This window comes from Kogia breviceps, chromosome 8, assembly GCF_026419965.1.
Source record: "Kogia breviceps isolate mKogBre1 chromosome 8, mKogBre1 haplotype 1, whole genome shotgun sequence".
NCBI lineage: Eukaryota > Metazoa > Chordata > Mammalia > Artiodactyla > Physeteridae > Kogia > Kogia breviceps.
This window is the reverse complement of record NC_081317.1, coordinates 8,079,774-8,103,962: the sequence shown is the minus strand read 5'-3', so window position 1 is coordinate 8,103,962 and position 24,189 is coordinate 8,079,774. Positions and strand designations below refer to the sequence as shown.

Here is a 24,189-nt window from a genome sequence, read left to right as displayed (position 1 = left end):
TGGGTTCCAAGTCACCAGTCACACTGAGGACAGCCATTTGCCTTATAGTGAGATTGGCCTTAACACAGATCCTGTCCAAGGCAAGAGCTGCAGGGAGCAGATCAGATACAGGTCTCAAGGAGCCCGAGAAGGGTTAGTTGGGGGTCTCTTGGGGAAGGATTTCAGAAACAGGCTTCCACCCCCACCCCACCACCCCCATTGCGTCCAGCCTCCCTCTCCACTACCCTCTGAGTCTCCTTCTCCTCCCTCACCCGCAGTTGCACAGAGCCGGAGGGAGCCGGCTAGCCTGCTGTAGACAGTGCGCTCAGCACTGGGGGCGCCCGTGGAAGCTGCCGTCTGTTGAGTGCTCGTTACACGCCAGGCACTTTATTTTCTCATTCACTCGTTACCAACAGTCCATGAAGTTTAAAAAAATTATTATTCCCATTTCACAGATGAGGAGCTGCGGTTTGGAGTGGTTGAGGAATTAGCGTGAGAACACAGAGGCCCTAAGTGGTCAGTGCCTACGCCCCCCTGAGCCATTCTGTTGGAAATGGGCCCACTGGTGACTACAGTTTTTTCATGGTTTCCTCCACAGGCAAAGGAAAAGTTCTGAGATTCTGAAGTCGCTGGAAAACGAAAGGTAAGTGTTCTGCTCTAGTGGGGTTTTTTTGGGGGTGCTGCCTTCCTTCCTGGGGAGGCATGGCTCTGGGGAGAGAAGAAGGTCTTGTGATTCTCAAGGATTATGCCAGAAAGTTTTCCTAAAGCTATGAGGAGATTCACCTCCTCGGGAAGTGTTGAATTAGAAAGAATCGCTGCCTTCAAGTTTGTTAAAACACATAGACACTCCTGAGAAAAATTCAGAGACGTGAATAAGAATGTATATATAATGTCCTACTGTATGTTTAGAATAAAAAAATAGAAAAACGTCCACATTTCTGGGAAGAAAAACTTGGTTACGTAAATTATGTACAGAGGAGTGATCTGTAGCCATTAAATATCTTATAGAAGAACATTCCTTATTGAGGGAAATACACCATATTGCTAAGTGGAAAAGTGGTGTCTACGGTATATCATTTCTTAAAGACACTCTGCCTATATCTGCTGAGAAAGCAAACAGACATTGAACATTTTTGAGAGGCAGGAATTGGAGGTGGTGATCTTGTTTTTTCCCCCTTCGTGTTTTCTGCACATTTCAAATCGACTGCGCTGAGGTGCCCATCTTAGTGATTAGAAAAGGAGGGACGGGCTTCCCTGGTGGCGCAGTGGTTGAGCGTCCGCCTGCCGATGCAGGGGACGCGGGTTCGTTCCCCGGTCTGGGAAGATCCCACATGCTGCGGAGCGGCTGGGCCCATGAGCCATGGCCACTGAGCCTGCGCGACCGGAGCCTGTGCTCCGCAACGGGAGAGGCCACAGCAGTGAGAGGCCCGCGTACCCCCCAAAAAAAAGAAAAGGAGGGACGGCCCCTACCCCCCATTCCGTGGGTATTAATGTGACTCCCTCCTGGTTCTCGGGGACCCTAGACTATCAGTGTGCACCTGGCTGCTGTGCTTTGGGGGAGCCTCCCCTCCCCGTGGGCCCAGCCTTCCTGGCTCCTGGCTGCCTGTGCAGGCCTCCTGCAGGGGGCTCCCATGGGGTTGCAGTGTAACCCCATCACCGTGTCCACCTCAGCCGGGGGCCGTGGCAGCCAGGGTGGTCTAGGCCGAGCTGAGCTGTGGCCGGTGGCATCGCTCATGCAGCACACGGACTGAGCGCCCTCTCTGGGCTGGGCCTGGGCTAGGCCTAGGGTCCAGCGATGCGCACCAGATACGGCCTTCCGCTGAGCGGCCCGTGGGCCTTGGCAGGAGGCAGGAGTGCTCGGACGATATGTGCTGCTTCCGACGAAGTCAGACCCTGCAAGAAACATTAAAGGATGTTGTCCCCCTCCCCGCCACCGTGCCAGTTTGATGTGGGGGGCACAAAGTGTACACACGAGCCACATGCACATACATACGTGCCGTTACTTTTTAAATTTTCACTTATTATATCACAGATGTATTTCCATGCCAAAACCCTCATTATTTGTACTAGCTGTAGCGAATTCCACTATATCGTTGCATCATAATTTACGTAATTAGCCCTCTGAACATTTAAGTGGTTTCCGGCGTTTCATAATTACAAACAATATTACTGTAAACGTCTTCCAGATATACCCTGATGCACTTATGTGAACGTTTTTGAAGGAAATATTCGGAGAACACTTTGATAGTATTGCCAGACTGCCTTCCAAACACATTTTGCCAGTTTACGCTCCTCTCAACAGTGTATTGAAGTACCCACTTCTCCACCCTCACTGCCATCACCAGTGGTTATCAGTTTTCTTAATCTCAGCCAACCCGATAGGTAAAAAGATTTTACTTCTTTCATTATCAGTGGTGTTAAGAATCTTTCCGTATGTTCTTTGGTCACTTTGATTTAAGCATCAGTGAATTGGCTATTTGTATCCTTGGCCCATTTTTCTAAGGGAATCTTTTTATGCAAGAAACTCTTAAAGTTAACAGGGCCCCCGTGGAGGCGCATGATGCCTAAGTTCTCACATCTGGGAGGACTTCTTGAAGGAGGTGGTGTTCATCTGATGGGACTCCCTGTTGGAAATGTTGCTGATACATTTGCTGAATAAATGGATCGATTTTTTTTTCTAGAATCAGAATGGAACAGTTGATGTCCATAACCCAGGAGGAGACAGAGAACCTACGGCGCCGTGAGATCGCCTGTGAGTCTCAGGGTGGGGCGGGGCGGGATCCTGGGAGCAGAGCGTGGCCATCCCTCTTTTGGTCACATATAGAGGGCGCTGAGTGTCACCCTTCAAGAGGGGCGGTCAAGTCCCGTCATGGAGCGTGGGCTCTGAGGTTAGGCTGCACTTGGATTCAGAATCCCAGCTCAGGCACAAACCGTATGACCTAAGGGTCCCTCTCAGTTTTCATGTCTGTAAAATGGGGAGGAAGGTAATTATCTGCCTCGTAGGGTCATTATGAGGGTCAGATAAGGTCAGGCTGGCACAACGTGAGCTGTTCACAAAGCGTGGCTGTTAGGGCTACTCTCCTCCAGGGCTGCGGTGGCCTCTCTCGAGCCCCTGGGAGCTCGCCTTCCTGTCGCTCCCTGAGTGGTCCTGGGACACCACACCGTCCACACAAACAAGAGGGAGGTCTCCCCGTCTGATCCTGGGAACATCAAGCCACGTGGCAGGGAAGGCAAGGGGGCAGTTCCTCGTTGTTATTTAAAATAAGGAATGATTCTTTTTGGATCACCCCACTCTTCAGAGCCAGAGTAATAGAATGGGATACTGTGTGCACCTTTAGCCGAGGTTCACTGTGTACCAGGCAGTGGGCCAGCACTTTCCGTACACCATTTCATCCTACTACCTCTCGATGAAGTATCATATCATTAATGTCCCTATTTTCTTTTATTTTATTATTTTTTTTACATCTTTATTGGAGTATAATTGCTTTACGATGGTGTTAGTTTCTGCTTTATCACAAAGTGAATCGGCTATACATATATCTCCATATCTCCTCCCTCTTGCATCTCCCTCCCACCCTCCCTATCCCACCCCTCTAGGTGGACACAAAGCACCGAGCTGATCTCCCTGTGCTATGCGGCTGCTTCCCACTAGCTATCTGTTTTACATTTGGTAGTGTATATATGTCCATGCCACTCTCTCACTTCGTCCTAGCTTACCCTTCCCCCTCCCCGTGTCCTCAAGTCCATTCTCTACATCTGCATCTTTATTCCTATCCTGCCCCTAGGTTCGTGAGAACCTTTTTTTTTTTAGATTCCATATATATGCGTTAGCATATGGAATTCATTTTTCTCTTTCTGACTTACTTCGCTCTGTATGACAGTCTCTAGGTCCATCCACCTCACTACAAATAACTCGGTTTCGTTTCTTTTTATGGCTGAGTAATATTCCATTGTGTATATGTACCACATCTTCTTTATCCATCTATCTTCAGAACTAAAAACTAAGTTGTATGGCCCAAGGGCATACAACTTAATTTCTACCAAAACACACTTTTGCAAAAGGGCTATGGGAATATCAATTGACAAAAAGCAGTAAAACAAGTAGTATGATTAGACAAAAAAGTCTCCATTGATAATACAAGATAAACTTATCAGTTTTTAAAGTTTCTGCATTCATTTTAAAGGACTAGTGCAGGGGTGGGAAAAAATCAGGAGGATTTAATCATACTTTGAAAAGAAGTCTCCCACATGAGCTAAAACAAAGTTACAGTCCAGGTTATAGGAATCTAAGTTACATGGCAAATTGTTAAAAAGTAGCTTCCATGTCCTGGCTATTGTAAATAGAGCTGCAATGAACACTGTGGTACATGACTCTTTTTGAATTATGGTTTTCTCAGGGTATATGCCCAGTAGTGGGATTGCTGTGTCGTGTGGTAGTTCTATTATTAGTTTTTTAAGGAACCTCCGTACTGTTCTCCATAGTGGCTGTATCGATTTACATTCCCACCAGCAGTGCAAGAGGGGTCCCTTTTCTCCACACCCTTTCCAGCATTTATTGTTTGCAGATTTTTTGATGATGGCCATTCTGACTGGTGTCAGGTGATACCTCATTGTAGTTTTGATTTGCATTTCTCTAATGATTAGTGATGTTGAGCATCCTTTCATGTGTTTGTTGGCAATCTGTATATCTTCTTGGGAGAAATGTCTGTTTAGGTCTTCTGCCCATTTTTGGATTGGGTTGTTTGGTTTTTTGATATTGAGCTGCATGAGCTGCTTATAAATTTTGGAGATTAATCCTTTGTCAGTTGCTTCATTTGCAACTATTTTCTCCCATTCTGAGGGTTGTCTTTCCATCTTGTTTATGGTTTCCTTTGCTGTGCAAAAGCTTTTAAGTTTCATTAGGTCCCATTTGTTTATTTTTGTTTTTATTTCCATTTCTCTTGGAGGTGGGTCAAAAAGGATCTTGCTGTGATTTATGTCATAGAGTGTTCTGCCTATGTTTTCCTCTAAGAGTTTGATAGTGTCTGGCCTTACATTTAGGTCTTTAATCCATTTGAGTTTATTTTTGTGTATGGTGTTAGGGAGTGTTCTAATTTCATTCTTTTACGTGTAGCTGTGCAGTTTTCCCAGCACCACTTATTGAAGAGGCTGTCTTTTCTCCATTGTATAGTCTTGCCTCCTTTATCAAAGATAAGGTGACCATATGTGCGTTGGTTTATCTCTGGGCTTTCTATCCTGTTCCATTGATCTGTATTTCTGTTTTTGTGCCAGGACCATACTGCCTTGATTACTGTAGCTTTGTAATATAGTCTGAAGTCCAGGAGCCTGATTCCTCCAGCTCTGTTTTTCTTTCTCAAGATTGCTTTGGCTATTCGGGGTCTTTTGTGTTTCCATACAAATTGTGAAATTTTTTGTTCTAGTTCTGTGAAAAATGCTATTGGTTGATAGAGATTGCATTGAATCTGTAGATTGCTTTGGGTAGTAGAGTCATTTTCACAATGTTGATTCTTCCAATCCAAGAACATGGTATATCTCTCCATCTGTTTGTATCATCTTTAATTTCTTTCATTAGAGTCTTATAGTTTCTGCTTACAGTTCTTTTGTCTCCTTAGGTCGGTTTATTCCTAGGTATTTTATTCTTTTTGTTGCAATAGTAAATGGGAGTGTTTCCTTAATTTCTCTTTCTGATTTTTTGTTGTTGGTGTATAGGAATGCAAGAGATTTCTGTGCATTAATTTTGTATCCTGCAACCTCACGAAACTCATTGATTAGCTCTAGTAGTTTTCCTGTAGCTTCTTTAGGATTCTCTATATATAGTATCATGTCATCTGCAAACAGTGACAGCTTTACTTCTTTTCCAATTTGGATTCCTTTTATTTTTCTTCTCTGACTGCTGTGGCTAAAACTTCCAAAACTATGTTGAATAATAGTGGTGAGAGTGGACAACCTTGTCTTGTTCCTGATCTTAGAGGAAATGGTTTCAGTTTTTCACCATTGAGAATGATGTTGGCTGTGGGTTTGTCATATATGATCTTTATTATGTTGAGGTAAGTTCCCTCTATGCCTACTTTCTGGAGGGTTTTTATCATAAATGGGTGTTGAATTTTGTTGAAAGCTTTTTCTGCATCTATTGAGATGATCATATGGTTTTTCTCCTTCAGTTTGTTAATATGGTATATCACATTGATTGATTTGCATATACTGAAGAATCCTTGCATTCCTGGGATAAACCCCACTTGATCATGGTGTATGATCCTTTTAATGTGCTGTTGGATTCTGTTTGCTAGTATTTTGTTGAGGATTTTTGCATCCATATTCATCAGTGATATTGGTCTGTAATTTTCTTTTTTTGTAGTATCTTTGTCTTGTTTTGGTATCAGGGTGATGGTGGCCTCATAGAATGAGTTTGGGAGTGTTCCTCCCTCTGCTATATTTTGGAAGAGTTTGAGAAGGATAGGTATTAGCTCTTCTCTAAATGTTTGATAGAATTCGCCTGTGAAGCCATCTGGTCCTGGGCTTTTGTTTGTTGGAAGATTTTTAATCACAGTCTCAATTTCAGTGCTTGTGATTGGTCTGTTTGTATTATCTGTTTCTTCCTGGTTCAGTCTCAGAAGATTGTGCTTTTCTAAGAGTTTGTGCATTTGTTCCAGGTTGTCCATTTTATTGGCATAGAGTTGCTTGTAGTAATATCTCATGATCCTTTGTATTTCTTCAGTGTCAGTTGTTACTTCTCCTTTTTCATTTCTAATTCTATTGATTTGAGTCTTCTCCATTTTTTTCTTGATGAGTCTGGCTAATGGTTTACCAATTTTGTTTATCTTCTCAAAGAACCAGCTTTTAGTTTTATTGATCTTTGCTATCGTTTCCTTCATTTCTTTTTCATTTATTTCTGATCTGATCTTTATGATTTCTTTCCTCCTGCTAACTTGGGGGTTTTTTGTTCTTCTAATTGCTTTAGGTGTAAGGTTAGGTTGTTTATTTGAGGTGTTTCTTGTTTCTTGAGGTAGGATTGTATTACTATAAACTTCCCTCTTAGAATTGCTTTTGCTGCATCCCATAGGTTTTGGGTCATCGTGTTTTCACTGTCTTTTGTTTCTAGGTATTTTTTGATTTCCTCTTTGATTTCTTCAGTGATCTCTTGGTTATTAAGTAATGTATTGTTTAGCCTCCATGTGCTTGTATTTTTTTTTTTTTTTTACAGATTCTTAAATGCTGCTTTTAATATTTTTTCTTTGTATTTAATTTTTGATAGTTTGATTAATATGTGTCTTGGCATGTTTCTCCTTGGATTTATCCTGTGTGGGACTCTCTGCACTTCCTGGACTTGATTGACTATTTCCTTCCCCATATTAGGAAAGTTTTCAACTATACTCTCTTCAAATATTTCTCAGTCCCTTTCTTTTTCTCTTCTTCTTCTGGGACCCCTATAATTCGAATGTTGGTGCATTTAATGTTGTCCCAGAGTTCTCTAAGATTGTCCTCAATTCTTTTCATTCTTTTTTCTTTATTCTGCTCTGCAGTAGTTATTTCCACTATTTTATCTTCCAGGTCACTTATCTGTTCTTCTGCCTCAGTTATTCTGCTATTGATTCCTTCTAGAGAATTTTTAATTTCATTTATTGTGTTGTTCATCATTGTTTGCTCTTTAGCTCTTCTAGGTCCTTGTTAAACGTTTCTTGTATTTTCTCCATTTTGTTTCCAAGATTTTGGATCATCTTTACTATCATTACTCTGAATTCTTTTTCAGGTAGACTGCCTATTTCCTCTTCATTTGTTTGGTCTGGTGAGTTTTTACCTTGCTCCTTCATCTACTGTGTGCTTCCGTCTTCTCATTTTGCTAAACTTACTGTGTTTGGGGTCTCCTTTTCGCAGGCTGCAGGTTTGTAGTTCCTGTTGTTTTTGGTGTCTGTCCCCAGTGGCTAAGGTTGGTTCAGTGGGTTGTGTAGGCTTCCTGGTGGAGGGGACTAGTGCCTGTGTTCTGGTGGGTGAGGCTGGATCTTGTCTTTCTGGTGGGAAGGACCGCATCCGGTTGTGTGCTTTGTGGTGTCTGTGACGTTATTATCACTTTAGGCAGCCTCTCTGCTAATGGATGGGATTGTGTTCCTGTCTTGCTAGTTGTTTGGCATAGGGTGTCTGGCACTGTAGTCTGCTGGTGTCGAGTGAAGCTGGGTCTTAGCGTTGAGATGGAGATCTCTGGAAGAGCTTTCACCATTTGGTGTTACGTGGAGCTGGGAGGTCTCTGGTGGACCAATGTCCTGAACTCGGCTCTCCCACCTCAGAGGCTCAGGCCTGACACCCAGCCGGAGCACCAAGACCCTGTCAGCCAAACGGCCAGGTACGTGGGGAGTTTCTTGCCTTTGGGGAGATCTGAGGTCGTCTGTCTGCGTTCAGTAGGTTTTCTGTAGGATTTGTTCCACATGTAGATGTATTTCTGATGTATGTGTGGGGAGGAAGGTGATCTCCACGTCTTACTCCTCTGACATCTTGAAGGTCTCCAATGTCCCTATTTTAAAGGTCACCATCATCCACCATTTATAAAGAGAAAGATTGTGTTTGCATTTCTGGAAGGATGTTTATCAAATTAACCGATTGGAAACAGGCTCAGTGTTAGGGATCTTTTTTTTCCCCACCTTTTCAAACTTCCCTATTACTTAGCTATTTTAGAAACCGAGCATGTATTATTTTTATAACTGAAAAATTTCAATAAAAATAACAAAAAGGCAAGAAAAGCTAATAACCCAGAGTTGTTGAGGGCATATGGTATCAGGCTGTCCTGTGTGCTGCCAAAGGGAGTATGCATCAGCAGGCTCTTTCTGGAGGGCAGAAAGGGTAACTTGCATACATCATCCGTGACCTTAAAACTGTGTACTTCTGGGCTTCCCTGGTGTTACAGTGGTTGAGAGTCTGCCTGCCGATGCAGGGGACACGGGTTCGTGCCCCGGTCCTGGAAGATCCCACATGCCGCGGAGCGGCTGGGCCCGTGAGCCATGGCCGCTGAGCCTGCGCGTCCGGAGCCTGTGCTCCGCAACGGGAGAGGCCACAACGGTGAGAGGCCCGCGTACTGGAAAAAAAACAAAAAAAACTGTGCACTTCTAAGAATTATTCTAGGAAATAGTCAAATAGATGTGCACAAAGATATCTGAGCAAGGATGTTTATAGCAGTATCATTTAATAATTGCAGAAAGACTCCGAATGCTCTGAAACAGGATTATCTTAAACTTTGGTAATCCAGGCACTGTAGTATTCTGTAGCTATTAACATCACATCAGCATTTTGACATAGAGATGCATTCATAAAAGGTGAGAACGTGGTGTATTTAGTGTGATAATTTTAATTTTCTTTTATTATGGTGAAATATACAAAACATAAAATTTACCATTTTAACCACTTGTAAGTATACAGTTCTGTGGCATTAAGTACATTCACCTTGGTGTGCAACCGTCACCACCATCCATCTCCAGAACTTTTTCGTCATCCCAAAGTGAAACTCTATATCCGCTAAACAGGAACTCCCCACTGCCCCCTCTCCCGGACCCTGTAGGTCCACCATTCTACTTTCTGTCTCTGAATCTGACTGCTGTAGGTACTTTGTATAAGTGGAATCATACAGTATTTGTCCTTTTGTGACTGGTTTCTTCACATAGTGTAATGTCTTCAGGGTTCATCCACGTTGTAGCTTATGTCAGAATTTCCTTCCTTTTTAAGACTGATTAATATTCTCTTGCATCTGGGCTTCCCTGGTGGCGCAGTGGTTGAGAGTCTGCCTGCTGATGTAGGGGACACGGGTTCGTGCCCCGGTCCGCTGAGCCTGCGCGTCCGGAGCCTGTGCTCCGCAACGGGAGAGATTCTCTTGCATGGATAGACCACATTCTGTTTAACCATTTGTCCATCAATAGGCACTTGGGTTGTTTCCACCTTTTTTGCCTATTGTGGATAATGTTGCTATGAACATGGGTATACAAATATCTGTTCAAGTCCCTGCTTTTAATTCTTTCATTAAAATTTTAAAAAATCCATCTATGCATTAAAAATTAACCAGAAGAATATATATCAAAATGTAATAATTCTGGGGCTTCCCTGGTGGCGCAGTGGTTGAGAGCCCGCCTGCCGATGCAGGAGATGCGGGTTCGTGCCCCGGTCCGGGAAGATCCCACATGCCGCAGAGCAGCTGGGCCCGTGAGCCATGGCCGCTGCGCCTGCGCGTCCGGAGCCTGTGCTCCGCAACGGGAGGGGCCACAACGGTGAGAGGCCTGCATACCAAAAAAAAAAAAAAAAAAAAAGTAATAATTCTGGGTGACAAGACTATAGAAGGTTATGTGTATGTTGTTCAGTGTTTTACAACTAATCAGACTTTCAAGCTGAAGTTACTTCTGTAGTTTAAAAAAAGATTTTTTTCTGAGGGCGACTGCCAGGTGGATGCCCAGGTGACGCCCACGAGGCCCCCCAGGAGTGGCTGCTCAGCCCTGTCCCCCGCCCCCGTGTTTCCGCAGCGGCCATGCAGCAGATGCTGACCGAGAGCTGTAGCAGCCGGCTCTTCCAGGTGGCCTACGAGACTCACAGGCAGAACCTAGTCCAGCAGGCCTGTTCCAGGTAAGGTAAGGCAGAGGCTTCCCGAGTGAGGGACTTTGGGGAACTGGCTCAGGGCCCGGGCCATAGGGTGAGAGCCGCCACTGGCCTCTCCTGCCTTGGGCCCCCCCACCCTGGGCCGTGTTGTCAGGAGCAAGTTACCGCCGGTCTAAGTGACTTTTCTAGTTGGACCCTAAGGAAACACAACTGGCCGATGACAGAGCTAGGGTTTGACCCAGGCTGTGTGCTCTTGACTATGCTGTTCTTATAAATATCTCCGGGGGTCATGGGTGGGGTGCCCTGGAGCGGGGGATGGTGATGAGCTTTTGCCTTCATGCTGACAGCCATTTGGGGTCTGGGCTTCCAAGTTCACCCCAGCACCGCGGCTTTGTTGAAGGAGCTGGAGCGCCCGGCAGAGCCAGTTGAGAAAAGCTCCTTGGGTGCTTAGCAGCCCCAGATAGGGACAGGCCAACAGCCCTGGCTGCCCTTGGGCTTCTCCTCCCACCTGGTGGCTCCAGTGCAGGTGCCACGCCCTCCCCGTCCCACCGGGCACCTGGAGCACGCCAGCCACCCCGTGTCCCTGCAGATGCAGGGGGTCTCCCTCCTTCCTGCTGGTGTGACCTTGGTTTTAGGCATGTGGGCACCAGGACCAGACAGACGTGGATTCACAGCCCACTTCTATAACGAACGGAAGTCTTGGGCAAGTTATTTTCCCTCCCTGAGCCTCAATTTTCTTATCAGAAAAACAGGGGATAAATCACAGTACCTACTCCTAGAGTTGCTGGAGGATTTAATGGGCATTAATGATCATACTGTCTGCCACATAAGGGTCCAATAACTAACAGCTACTATTGGGAAGCAGACAAACTTAAAACCAACATTGTACCAAAGTAGGGACATATTAGGTTTGCAGAGTTTGGATTTTTGTGCCAAAGTCACTAGACTTGTTCTAGGGGGATGAGAGCAGGTCCACAGCCAGGGTGAGAGACAGTGGGCTGGAGGGTGAGACGTTAGTGCCCGGGAAGGACAGCTTTCTCTCAGCCTGAGTGGCTCACCTGGGAGGTCATGAGCTCCCTGTTGGTGGAGGTGGGTGGGCAGAGGCCAGGCAGCCACTTCAGGGAGGGGCATCGTAGGAAGGATTCCAGTGGAGGGGTGGATGACGGGGCCCAGGAGATCATCTCCCCAGCTCTGGAGACACAGAGACTCCGTCACCCTCCATCCGGCGCCATGGGATTCAGACAAAGCTCCGTGTCCACCCCCCCACCCCAAGCCCAGGATGTGGCCCCCAGCAGGTGCTCCATGAGTATTGCTGAATGAATAAATGGTTTATCTCCATCTCCTCCAAGGTGCCTGGCACATAGTAGGTGCTCAGGAAATGTTCATGAGTTTGCTGTGTTTCTGGCAGCATGGCTGAAATGGATGAGCGGTTCCAGCAGATTCTGTCCTGGCAACAGATGGATCAGAACAAAGCCATTAGCCGGATCCTGCAGGAGGTGAGCCCTGGGGGCAGGGGCTCGGGAAGGGGGGGCAGGAGGGCCGCGGGGAGCCCGGAGCAGAGCAGCAGAACTCCACGTGGAGGCGCCGTCCTGGACTCGGGGACACTGTGCAAGAACCGAGATGCTTCGAGAGCTTCGAGAAACGTACAGACCGGCAGGGTGAGGGCGCAGGGAGAGGCCTCTCTGGGGGGTGGTTTCCGCTCACTGAAGTCTAGAGAAGCGCCCTCCCCAGGCGGCCGCGCCCCGTGCTGCTGCGCGGGGCCCCATCATGAGGACCTAATGGGCAGCAGGTGGTGGTACCCACCCCGCGGAGTGAGCCCCCAGACTCCTCACTTCCAATCCCGCCGCACCTCCACCCGCCCTCCCGCCAGCTTAGCGGGCGCATAGCAGGTGCTACTGAGTGGACGGGACCAGGAAGGACCCCTGCGATTTCCTCCCTCCTGTGTCCGAATTGTTCAGTCCCAGCTTTCCCCGCAGGCCCTGTTGGATCTCGTTCCCCGACCCTCACGTCACCTCCCTCCTTTCTTCCTCTGTGATGTTGTCCTGACACTCCCTGACCCATCGTTTCCTCTTTCCTTTCTCCCCAACTCCTATCTCGCTCTTCTTCCAAAACGCTTTGACTTAGTATCTGTGAGATTGTCTGAGGAAAGTGCTGTTTCTTGGAGGAGGCGTCAGGCCTCGTGGTTAAGGTGAGGCTGAGAGCAGGACAGACTTGCATGCTAGTGCCAGCCGGTTCACTTCTCCGAACCTCACTTTTCCTCATCTGTGAAATGGGGCGGTGAAGGTACCCCCGTCGTTGCTTCTCCCATGTGCAGCGCGGGAAGAGCCCTGAGCACGGTGTCCAGCACGTAGTAAGCACTTAATAAGTCTTATTTTTAAAAATTAAACAAGTAAGCTGGAAGGTTGTCGTCTCCCTAAGAAACAGAAAAGGCATACGTTAAGGTGTCTTTGACGCAGATTTTGTTTTCCCTGCGGGCCCCCTGAGTGGCCGTGCTCTCTGTTGCAGAGCGCCATGCAGAAGGCGGCCTTCGAGGCTCTCCAGGTGAAGAAGGACCTGATGCATCAGCAGATCCGGAAGCAGGTGAGCACAGACTGCGGCCCCCGCCCAGACCCGCCCTGTGGGCTTTCAGAGGCGTGAGGAGGGGGCTCCAGGCCAGCCCGACAAGAGGTCTCCCCGGCACCTCCCTCCCCTCACTGAGCCTCATGGAACCTACTCAGGGTGTCGGGAGGTGCCTGGGGCAGCACTGTGCGTGCCAGCAGGTGGGACCGGTGCCTGCTGCTTCTCGTGATGCCCAGGGCTGAGGGACAGGAGGCCTCGACTGCTTGGCAGCCTCGGGCAGGACTCCTCAGCCGGCTCAGACCCCGGTGTCCCCGTCGGGCCAGATTGAGGAGCTGGGACAGGCTGACCCCCACCTGAGCGAGCAGGCAGGGCCTGGTGTCGGCTGAGGAGTGACCTGGGCCTGGAGGGGAGGGGGTGTGCTCTTGTCCGGGCTCTGCTGCTGACCTGCGGGCAGCCTTGGGCGAACCCCACGCCGGGCCTCTCGGCCACCCCCGTCCGGCAGGGCTGTGTCTGGCTCGCTGGGCTCCCTGAGCGCGTGGCCTGGGTGGCGGCAGACAGAGCGAGCTTTCAGGCTACGGGACGCGCGTCACCTCGTATTCAGCACACTTTGAATTTCACATTTTGCATGGTTGTTTTTTTCTTTTTATTCTTTTTTGCCAAAATCAACTTACCTTTTTATTTCCCCCTTTAATTTCAATCCCACATTGCCAGACATGAATCTCATTCCTCTGACCAGGGGTTGGTGGTGTCATAGGAACATAGGGACAAAGGTCGTAGGCACAGGGTAGAGAAGTCACTGGCCATGGGGTCTGACCCCGAGGGCTAAAAGCCCCCAGTCACACCCTGAAGGTATGTAGTGACTCCCAGACATTCTCACTCTGGGTGGTTTTGACCCACCAGGCCAGCTCTTCCCCTTCAGACAAGCAGGGACATCCCAAGGGAAGGGCACACTCACTTACCCGCTGTGTGTCCTTGGGCAAGTTACTTAACCTCTCTGAGCCTCAGTTTCCTTGTCTGTAAAATGGAGGCAGTAATACCTCCTAATAGGTATTGATGAAATGATGCAAATAAATTGCACAGCACAGTCCTAGCATGTGGAATCTCAATAAATATCAGCTACTACTATTACTGTTATTATTATTCAGTCCCTTCCACTGCCCTCTGCACTCCTCTGTGACAGCTGTTTAGAGGAAGCAAGAGAATTGGACTGGTAAGAGGCTCAGTGAGAATTCTGTGTCTGTTCTTCACTCTGGTCCTCACCTTGAAGGAAAGCCCCTTCATTCCACATGCCTCGATCAGCACCCATTCTGGGCTGGCCCTGTGCCCGGCTTTTGATCAGCAATACTGTCCAGGACAAGAGTGTCCACACCACAAAGCATGAGGGCCACGAAATAACGAATTCTTTTTAAACCCCCGCTGATGAGGTTCCCAAGGTACACAGGTCTCCTTCATTGCAGAACACCCCCAGAAAGGATTCTTAGATCCACTTGGCCATCCAAGAGCAGCGGCACAGGATTAAACCGTGGTTAATGTGAATTTAAAAAAAAAACCCTGTCTCGTCTTCTGTTTAGATTAAGTTAATAGAAACTGAGTTATTGCAGCTGACACAGCTGGAGTTAAAGAGGAAATCCCTGGACACAGAGGCACTACAGGTATGTAGGGCTCCCTAGCCTGCCCTGTCCCCCACCCCACCCCCCAACTAATGCCCCCACCACCTCTCAGCTGCTCTCCAGCAGACAAGCCAGTGATGCTGGAGGATGCCCTGGCCCCAGAAGGCTCGTGGGAGCCCAGTTTGGGGGCCGAGCCCAGTGCAGGCCAAGGTTAGGGCTGGGACCGGCCCGTTGCTAGGCAGGAGGGTCAGAGGAAGGAGGGTTTCATTGCCAAGGCTCACCCGGGCTGCATCTCCATCTCCGTGTTTTCTTTGTTTGGGAGCTGGGCTGCTACTGAGCTCCCTGTCTCTCTAAGTCATGCTTCTGGGGCGCTGGTTCTCACGGCTGACATCCTCTGGGGAAGGAGCTTTCCTGGTGTCCCAAACACGCCTGAGGAGAGGGCCCAGCTGTGGCTCTGTGAACTCCAGCCTGGGTGTCCTGCTCACACAGATGTGGAGGCCGCAGGGCTTAGCAGACAGCGTTCCGGACTGCAAAGCTGGGAGCCGGCTTGTCCCCGCACAGTCCTGCTGTGTGACCTGGGTGGGGAGGCGGGCAGGGGCAGCCCTTTCCCTTCTCTGTACCTTAGTCTCCCCAGCTGTACGCAGAAGGGTTGGGTCAGTGGTGTGTGAGGACACGTGACCCGTGTACCAGGCTTTTGAGCAGAGCCTTCTGTCTGTCCCCGTCCCTATGTCCTCGGTGGAGCAGTCTTCATTTGTCTCGGGGCTTCTCGATGCAGGAGAAGAACGCTGGGGTCTGGAATCCCACGGGTCTGTCACCGTATGACTTCAGGCGGGTCATCTCCCCGCCCCACCGTGGGCCTCCGTGTCCCCCCTGCACAAAAGGGAAATAGTCTTCCAGGCCTAGCCTGTGTCTCGGGCCCATCAGAGAGGAGCGGGCTAGCAAGTGGAAAGGCCTCAGCCTTGCGGGGCTTGGTGTAGCTCTGAAAGAAGATGCAACCACCGTGCTTGGTGGGTGCCCATGCATCCTGCCCATTAGAGCTGTGGAGCTCCTGTTTTCGGGGTCTCCGTGGGGTTTCCAAGAGGAGGAGGAGAGTGGAATGCAGACACAAATGGGCCTTTCTCGGGTTTGCACATCACTCCGTCTGCGTAGAGCCTTCCTGGCTGGCGGGGGTCACTCACCCACCCTCCCTCCCGCTGTTTGCTTCTGCCCACATGCTCCGTAGTCAGTGAGACTGAAGTCAGGTACCTGCTGCTCGTCATTTCCTTTGTTTTATGTTTCTTACCACTGCACTGTCTTTGGTCACTAGATCCCATGCTTGGCCTTGCCCCCTGGGGAAGGGAGGTACAGGCTGGTGAGAAGGTGGGGAGGGGATACTTGGGCAGAGAGGCCCCTCTGCTCTGTTCCCCAACTCTCAGCCTGAGATCAGGGACAGAGCCTCGAATGGAGTCGGGCCCAGTGTGGCCCCCGGCTGCCAGCTGAGAGCCGAGTGAGGGGGACGCTGCCGCCGCGCTGCGGGGATTTCTTGGGCCGGGGTACTGCGAGTTTCCCAGCACTGGGCGTGCTCTTGTGTTGCAGGAGATGATCTCGGAGCAGCGATGGGTCCTGAGCTCCCTGCTTCAGCAGCTGCTCAAAGAGAAGACACAGCGAGAGGAGGAGCTCCGGGAGATCCTGGTGCGTCTGGCTTCCGCGTCCAGAGTCGCTCGTGGGTTTGCTTTCCCTTAATGCTCTTGCCGTCCCTAGAAACACTTTATCATTAGTCTAGTAATAGTTGTTCATCAAAGAAAAAATGGAAAGTACAAAGGAAAAGAATCTCACTTCTGAGAGTTGTCTATTGCTAATATCTTGAGGTACGTTTTCCAAACATCGGGATGCATGTTTATCGTGACGCGTGTACGTGCCTGTAACACAGAACTGCACACCCCTTTCCAACCAGCTCGTCTGCACCCGTCTTTCGTGTCCTCTGCGTTCCTTCCGTGGCTGCATTGAGATGGGCCCTCTCTTGGCCTGTTGTCAAGCATGCTTCCCGTTTTTTACTTTTAACTAGCGAGGCTGTCTCGGCAGCTCAGTGTTTGAGAGCAGCCGTGGGTATTTATTTGCTCAGGACAGATGCCCAGGAGAGTTCTTGTGTCCAGGGCAGCCCATTTAGTGAGCCTTCGACAGGAGTTGCCCAACTGCCCCCTGGACCCAAATGGAAATGGGTTTGACTCTGGCACATCATCAGGGTGGCAGAGCCCCATTTAGGGTGGCAGGTCAGGGTCACTTCCTCCAGAGCCCACGTGCACCTGAGTGGTGAGGACCCAGTCTTTCCCGTGGCGTTGTTACCGCCCCAGACGTGCTCTGAGCTCCGCCGTGGGCCAGGCCCGGTGCCGGGGATGGAAAGGAGCGAGACCGGTTTCTTCCCGTGCCCCGCACGAGCCCAGATGGCGTGTTTGTGCTGGTCAGAAGCTGCCTGTTCCTCACGGAACAAATTGCCTTCAAATTGCCTTACTGTGTGACCCGCGCCCTGAGTGCTGTGCGGGGGCAGCCGTGCCGTGGCCGTGTGCTCCCGCCCTCAAGGGGCCTCGGGGACTCGCTGTCCACCTCGTCACGACATGACCATCAGGGTCATGGGCTCCCGAAGGGAGGTGTGCCCACAGCCCAGAGGGGGCCAGGCCGGAAGAGGGGAGCCAGCTCGGCAAGTACAGGAGGGGCCACTAGGGGGCGCCGGGGAGACGCCCGCAGTGTAATCCTGCCGCCCACGTCACACCGACCCCCAGCCCGCGGCTGCAGTCCTGGGTGGGCGGCTTGGTGGTTGAGAGCACAGGCTCCGGGCAAGAGAGACCTGGGTCTGAATCCTGGCCACGACACGGGCAGCTCTTTGACCTTGGGCTGGCTGGTAATCACTCTGAACTAATCCCTCCGTTTCTTCACCTGCGAAGTAGGAACTACTTCACAGAATCGTGAGAATTAAGTACAAGGGCAGCTCCCGGTGCACAGCACGGTCTGGCACGAAGTGCCCTGACGCTGCTGCTGCTGCTGCTGCTGCTGCTGTTAGTATCGTGTGTTCACTGCTGTGTCCTCAGCACCCAGAACGGTGCCTGGCCCAGAACAACACTCAGGAATGTTTGAGCGATGGAATGGAGGAATCGGTTTGAATAGCAGGTTTATAATTCTCCGGCTTTGTCAGGTGAAACCCACTCCGGAAGCTGAAGGTGTCCTTAGACTCTTATTTCTCTCCCTGCCTGGCACCCAGAGGACACGCCAAGCCTTCCTGGGGGAAGGAGACGGCTGCCTAGTGCTTTGCTCTTCCCATAAGCAGATGAGAAGGTGTCCCCCTCCAAGTCATGATGTCCGGGGAAGTGGGGGCGGGCACCAGCCCAGGTTCCGCTGCCCCCACCAGGTATGCTGTGCGTGAGATCGTTCTCGGCAGCAAAGTGGGGGTAGTGACGCCTCCTGCCTTTCCGGGCTCTGCGGTTTAAAGGGTGAGGCAAGTTCTTTGTAAAATACCAAGTCATCCACGTGCTCAGAGGAGCAGAGTTCACAGGTGTCACTGTCATTCTTGTTTCTATTCACTGACTGGTAACTAACAGTGTCTGCTTCCTTCTTTTCTTGGCAGAGGGAGTTAGAAGCCAAAAGCGAAACTAAGCAGGAGAATTACTGGCTGATTCAGTATCAGCGGCTCTTGAACCAGAAACCCTTGTCCTTGAAGCTGCAGGTGAGGACTGCTGGCGCCCACTCTGCAGGAGCCTCTGGCCTCAGCAATGCCCGGCTTCCTGATCTGTCCAGTTTAATTCCATTCATATTTCTGGTGACTAAGTGCACCAGGTCCTGTGCTCGGCCGGGCGGGGACAGAAAGGAGAGGGAGGAGTGTTGGTTCTGGTGACTGAAAGACGGTCACTGCTGGGTGGAGCAGAGACCCACGGCCCGCTGTGCGCTCACCAGGGCAAGGGCTGCGGATGGGACAGACGTGGTCCCCCTCCTCTCCCCCTCCTCTCCCCCACACATGCACACACACACCTTTTTTTTTTTTTTTTTTTTTTAAATGGAGTCTTTCTTGGGAATTCTCTGGTGGTCCAGTGGTTAAGACTCCGCGCTTCCACTGCAGCAGGCACAGGTTTGATCCCTGGTCGGGGAACTAAGATCCCACAAGCTACGTGGCACAACGGAAAAAAAAAAAAACAGGAGTCCTTCTATAAGGCTATTTTGGCAACTTCCTTTTTCCCCTCAACAATAGTGACTGGGCTGTTCTCCAGGCCCGTGTGCGTGTGCGTAGATCTCCTCGTTGTTTCCAGACGACTGCACAGCATTTAGCATCTGGATGAGCCCTCGTTTGTTTAAACAGTCCCCTCTTGATGGGTACTTAAGTTGCTTACATTGTCAAGTTTACAGAGTAGCAGTGAACTAACTTCCTCGTGCATCTATCTCTGTGCCCTTACATATCCATTTCTGTAGGAAAAGTTCCAAGAATACGTTTTACATATGTTGTATGTATTTGAACTCTTTGTTTGCTGTTATGAGTAAGTAATGGCTTCTTGGTCTTTTTCCCCCATCCGTGGTGCGCTCGGCTTCTCCCTTGGGTCTGTCCTGTAGGAAGAAGGCCTGGAACGCCAGCTGGTGGCCCTCCTGGTGGAGCTGTCGGCCGAGCACTACCTCCCCATCTTCGCCCACCACCGCATCTCACTGGACATGCTGGGCCGGATGGGCCCTGGGGACCTGGCCAAGGTGGGCAGCAGCCGCCCCTCGGGGGAGGTGAGGGCGGCGGGCAGGTCCCCGGCCCGACCCAGCCAAGGGGCCACTTGCTCTTCACGCAGTTCTTGGTGAGGCCTGCGTCATCAGCTGCCACGGGGCCACCTTGCTCCCAGAAGGCCAGAACGTGTGCCCCATCTGCCCCCAGCCATGTGGCTACAAACCCCAGGGCTGTGGGTGCTGCTGACCCCAGATTGTTGCCCCCCTGCCCCCCCTCCCCGTTCAGATTGGAGCTTCACCTCGTAGGGCTGGACAGCCAGGACCTTGGAGCTCATCTGGCCCAGCCCCCTCCCCACCCCGTGGGTTTACAGTTATCACAGCAGCGGCACTGCCGAGCCTGAAGAACAGGCTACACTAATTCATTTACCCTTCAAAAGGAGACAAGTACCGCTGCAGTGCTAGGCGCCGTCCTAAGCGAATTCACTGAATCTTCCCAGCAACCTGGGCAGGCACGTGCTGACGTTGTCCTCATTCTTCGGATGAGGAGGCTGAGACACGGCAAGGTGGCAGTTTGCCCGAGGTCACACGGCAGAGCCAGGACTGCAGCCCAGGCGGCTGGCCTGGTGCCAGGGTCCATGCTGGCGACCACTGTGCTATGCTGCCCGCCCGCACTCAGGAGCACTCTCTCTGGAGGCTGAGGGATGGTGCGATCCTGGCGCGGCCACTTCTCAGCAGCTCAGCCTCGGTGTGAACCACCCGACCGTGCGAACTGTGACAGAGGGTCCTGACTTCCTGGTCGTCACGGGGGTGACGGGAGGTCATGCGGGTGAAGCTGTCAGCACAGCCCCCGCGCAGGCTTCGCACTTGCTAAACTGTAGCTGTTACTGGTGTTGGTTTCCTTCTGGGCCTCAGTGTCTCCCTCTGCTGTACGGATTGTAGGGCCCTCGTAGGCCTCCACGTTTCCACCTGAGGGTGCTAGAAGCCAGGGAGGAGGTGGTGGCTCTGACCGTGCTGCATAGCAGGTCCCTTGCCCGGCCCAGGCCATGACCTGCCCTCCTTGGTCCGAGCAGGTGGGTGTCTCGGAAGCCGGCCTGCGGCACCAGATCCTGCGCAGAGCCCAGGAGCTGCTGGACGCGACCGGGGCCCGGCCAGGTACTGATGCTGAGCCCTCTCCTGAGCGGGGAGGGCCACGCTTGGGGGCGTCACGTGTTTACAGTTCAGGACGAGTCCTACGGGCCACTTCTAACCCTGGCTAGTCGTTAAGCTTCCCTCCTAAAGGAACAATTTATAAATGGGGAAAGCAGGCTCCAAAAATGGAAAAAAAGAACTTTTCCTACAGCGGTTTCGGGACCCTTCTGGCTTCCCTAAACCCACCCTACAGACGTCGGGAACCACACACTCAGGATCCCTTGAGTAGAGGGAGAAATCAGCCCGACCCAGTGCCCGCCCCATGCCCAGCACCGCGCCCCAGGGCAGGCCTGTGGCTTGGACGTAGAAAGTTGTTTGTGAAGGTTGTGAAGGAGGTGCCCTGCCCTCATCCGGAGGCCCGGAATGGGCGTTTGACGACCGCCGTGTCAGGTCACCTTCGCTGCAGCCCCGTGAGGTGGGCACCACTGTTACCCGCATCTGAGGGATAGAGGAAACTGAGGCAGAGGCAGGTTAGCCCGAAGCCTAACCCTTAGGGCTTCTTCCTGATTGTGGCCACCCTGCAGGGAGGAGCTGGGCTGGAAGGAAGGCTCCTGAGCTCCAGAGGGCGGGGTAGCCTCAGGAGTTCTCCCAACAGTTCTTTCTGATCCCAGGACTCAATATGTGTTCTATTAAATATAGAAGCGCCCCCTTACAGTGATGGTTTGCGGGGACACCATGATACCCCTAGAGGGTCTAGAGTGGTTGTGGTAGGCTTTAAAAAAAAAAAAAAAAAAAAAAAAACTTCAGGTTTTTTACAATTATAAAAAATACAACTTGTAATTTTACCCGTAGAATAAATGAAAAATATGTACTGAGGGGATGGGGATCGGGGATGGAGAGAGACTCGGGGATGTCGCTGGTGCACGTGGTGTGATGAGAGAGACCGATTCTGGTGTCGTCCTTCGCGGAGGTTGGGACCCAGGCAGGGGATGCTGGATCCGCGGCAGAGCGGTGGATATGCTGGGGGCTCTGCCGGGGGACAGTGGGGGCAGCCTTGAGAGCTGCTCACTCCTCTCCCTGCTCCTCTGGGTCACCTGCGCCTGGGCCCCTGGGTGGAGAATCTGCGAGCAAGGTCCGGTCCTACCCAGGGCTCCTGCAGGGCAGCTCTACCACCAGATGGCCCTGTGGCCTTGGGCAAGTGGCTTCCCCCTCTGAGCCTCCGATTTCTCATCGGACAGTGATGAGCCCTACTTGCAGGGTGGCTGTGAAGGATTCAGGGTGTGTTAGGTAGGGGTAAGAGGCCCCGATTAACCGGCACCCCAGCTGTCCCATTTTACAGGTGGGGGAATGAGGCTCAGCGAAGAGAAATAAGAGAGGGTGTAGGAAGGCGGGATCCTGGTCAGAGCCCACCCGGCTCCAGCTCACTGTTCACGTGGGGCAGGCAGGGCCAGGGGAGGCCCTAGGGATCGGGGTCAGGTGGGCGTGACCCTGCCTCCGCCTCTCTGTCCCCACAGAGCTGCTGAAACCACCGCAGGGCGAGGTGCTCCCCACAGCCCCTGAGGAGCTTCCCGAGGCAGTGAGACCATCAGCCCCCCTCGAGGAGCTGGAGGCCCAGACCTCAGAATGTGTTGTGTGCCTGGAACGGGAGGTAAGTCTGGGGCAACGGGCCCAACCCCCCTCCGCCCGCCTGCCCAGCGCCTGCCGACCGGAGCCTCCCGGGCAAAAAACAGGAAATTAAAATGACCCATGATCCCATGACCCAAACATGAGTAACGCTAACATCATTTTCTGGGCCTTTTTTCTTTTTTTTTTTTTTTTCTAAAGAGAGTTTTTTCTCCCACTTAGTAAGTTTCCCTTTGTGTACGTATTAAGTCCTTAAATATCAACAACACAATTTTCTCTGAAGAGACTTTTTAAAACCTGTTTTAAAAACTGTAACAAATTGATGCCTATTATAAACATTCAGCAATGTAGCACGTAGAATACCCCCCTCCCCCTAGAGTGTGAGCCTACTTAGAAAAGGTCGCCACGTCGGCAGTTTGCTTGCCCTGTGGTTTTTGCTGGGCTCGGCGAACGCGGTGATACCGGGGGCCTTGGTGGTTATAAATTTAACCAAAGCCCCGCTCTGGGCCCCGGAGGTGGCTTCCCAGCTCTTGTTACCACAAACAGTGCTATACTGAACAGCCTCGAACGGAACTGGGAGCACGTCCTTGGTTATTTCCTTAGGATAACTTACTAAAAAGAGGAAATGCTAAAGCAAAGAAGAGACACGCTGCCATGGCTCTTAATCCATAAGGCTGGGGTGGTTTTGAGACCGAGGGTCCGGGCAAAGTGCATAGAAAAACCAAAAACTGGGAATGACATGCACGTCCAACAGCTGGGTGGGTGCGAGGGGGCGGGGCTGTAAAACGTGCGTGGCTGTTACAGAGGGGCCGAGAGTGACCAAGAAGGGCGGGGGCACGTGCTCCTGTGCTGATTGGAGCAGGACGACCGCGCTGTCGGATCTTTAGGGGCCGGGCCCTCACCTGCCCCGTCCCCGGGGCACCAGGCCGCCGGGCTGGGGCCCAGACGCTCCCGCGCTCTCTCCTCAGGCCCAGATGATCTTTCTCAACTGCGGCCACGTCTGCTGCTGCCAGCAGTGCTGCGAGCCCCTGCGCACTTGTCCGCTGTGCCGCCAGGACATCGCCCAGCGCCTCCGCCTCTACCACAGCCGCTGAGCGCCGGCCGCCAGCCCGGGCCTGACGCCTCCAGCCCCACCTCTGCCACCTGCGGGCCCAGGGCTCCAGCTCCCGCTCTGTTCTCCACGGACTAGTACAGGCCCTCCGTCATGGCCCCGGCGGGGACAGGAGCATTCCTGACCGAGGACAGAGCCGGTGTGGATACTGTGGAGGAGAGAGGCACGAGGACGGGGCCGGGGGTGTGGGGTGGTGGCGCGCCTCCACCTGAGCACAGGCCTGGGTGTCCCAGCTGCCCCTGGCAGTCACGCCTCCCCCCCCCGGAGCTTCATCAGGGGAGCCCGGGCAGTGCCGTCCCACTGGGCAGGGTGGTGGGAGTGCAGGAGGGCCCTGGCCGAGGGGGGAGGTGGGGAGGCCACCGTGGCCTGTCCTCGGACTGACTGGCCAGAATGTGTTCAGGGCGGGCCTGGTGCCGCGGCGACGTCGGCCCCTCCTCGCCTCCCTCTCTGCTCTCCAGATCTGCACCTCCTCACCCCACGCAGCTCCAGGGCCGGCACTGAGCTTTGCAGACCCGAAGCGGGAACGTCAATAAAGCCATCTCCAGCCTGCTCCTCCCGAGTCATCACTGGGTCCTGATGGAGCCCGGGGAGGGGGGAGGTGCGGAGCTCCCAAAGGTGAAGTTATCCAAACCTCCCTCGTTGCAGGTGGAGAGACCAGGGCTCTAAGAGAAGGGCTCAAAGTGTGCGGAGCGTGTGGTGCCGTGTGGGCTGTGCTATGTGCTCTGTTATCGTTACCCCAGACCAGGGGGCTGGGTGTCCCGGGCCCTACGACAGGAACGTGGTGGCACTGGCTCCGGAGCCTAGAAGCATCTTGAGCCCTGAACCCGTGCAGCCACGCAGGTTTGTTCGGTGCACAGTTCCGGAAGGAGCCGTGCTCTTGGTACTCGCTGTAGAGCTGTACCTTTATCGTGCATTTTCTGGCAGATAGTTTTGAGCCAGGGGCAGCGTCGT

At 51.8% G+C, this 24,189-nt stretch overlaps 1 protein-coding gene across 9 annotated transcripts in view; it reads left to right on the top strand.

Moving 5' to 3' along the window:
• Positions 1-23,788, top strand: part of LRSAM1 (leucine rich repeat and sterile alpha motif containing 1) — a 45,172-nt gene extending 21,384 nt beyond the window's left edge. For 5 of the 9 annotated variants that reach the window (XM_059072582.2, XM_067040676.1, XM_067040674.1 and 2 more), the window contains 12 exons: positions 578-622; positions 2,661-2,731; positions 10,470-10,569; positions 11,951-12,038; positions 13,048-13,122; positions 14,673-14,753; positions 16,287-16,382; positions 18,307-18,405; positions 19,281-19,412; positions 20,447-20,528; positions 22,019-22,152; positions 23,096-23,788. In XM_059072582.2, the coding sequence (XP_058928565.1) occupies positions 578-622; positions 2,661-2,731; positions 10,470-10,569; positions 11,951-12,038; positions 13,048-13,122; positions 14,673-14,753; positions 16,287-16,382; positions 18,307-18,405; positions 19,281-19,412; positions 20,447-20,528; positions 22,019-22,152; positions 23,096-23,221 (1,129 nt within the window). In that variant the 3' untranslated portion in view covers positions 23,222-23,788. Of the gene's footprint in view, positions 1-577; positions 623-2,660; positions 2,732-10,379; positions 10,570-11,950; positions 12,039-13,047; positions 13,123-14,672; positions 14,754-16,286; positions 16,383-18,306; positions 18,406-19,280; positions 19,413-20,446; positions 20,529-22,018; positions 22,153-23,095 lie in introns of all 9 variants that reach the window. The other 4 variants (XM_067040671.1, XM_067040672.1, XM_067040675.1 and 1 more) reach the window with 3 other exon arrangements.
• Positions 23,789-24,189: the final 401 nt, after the last annotated feature.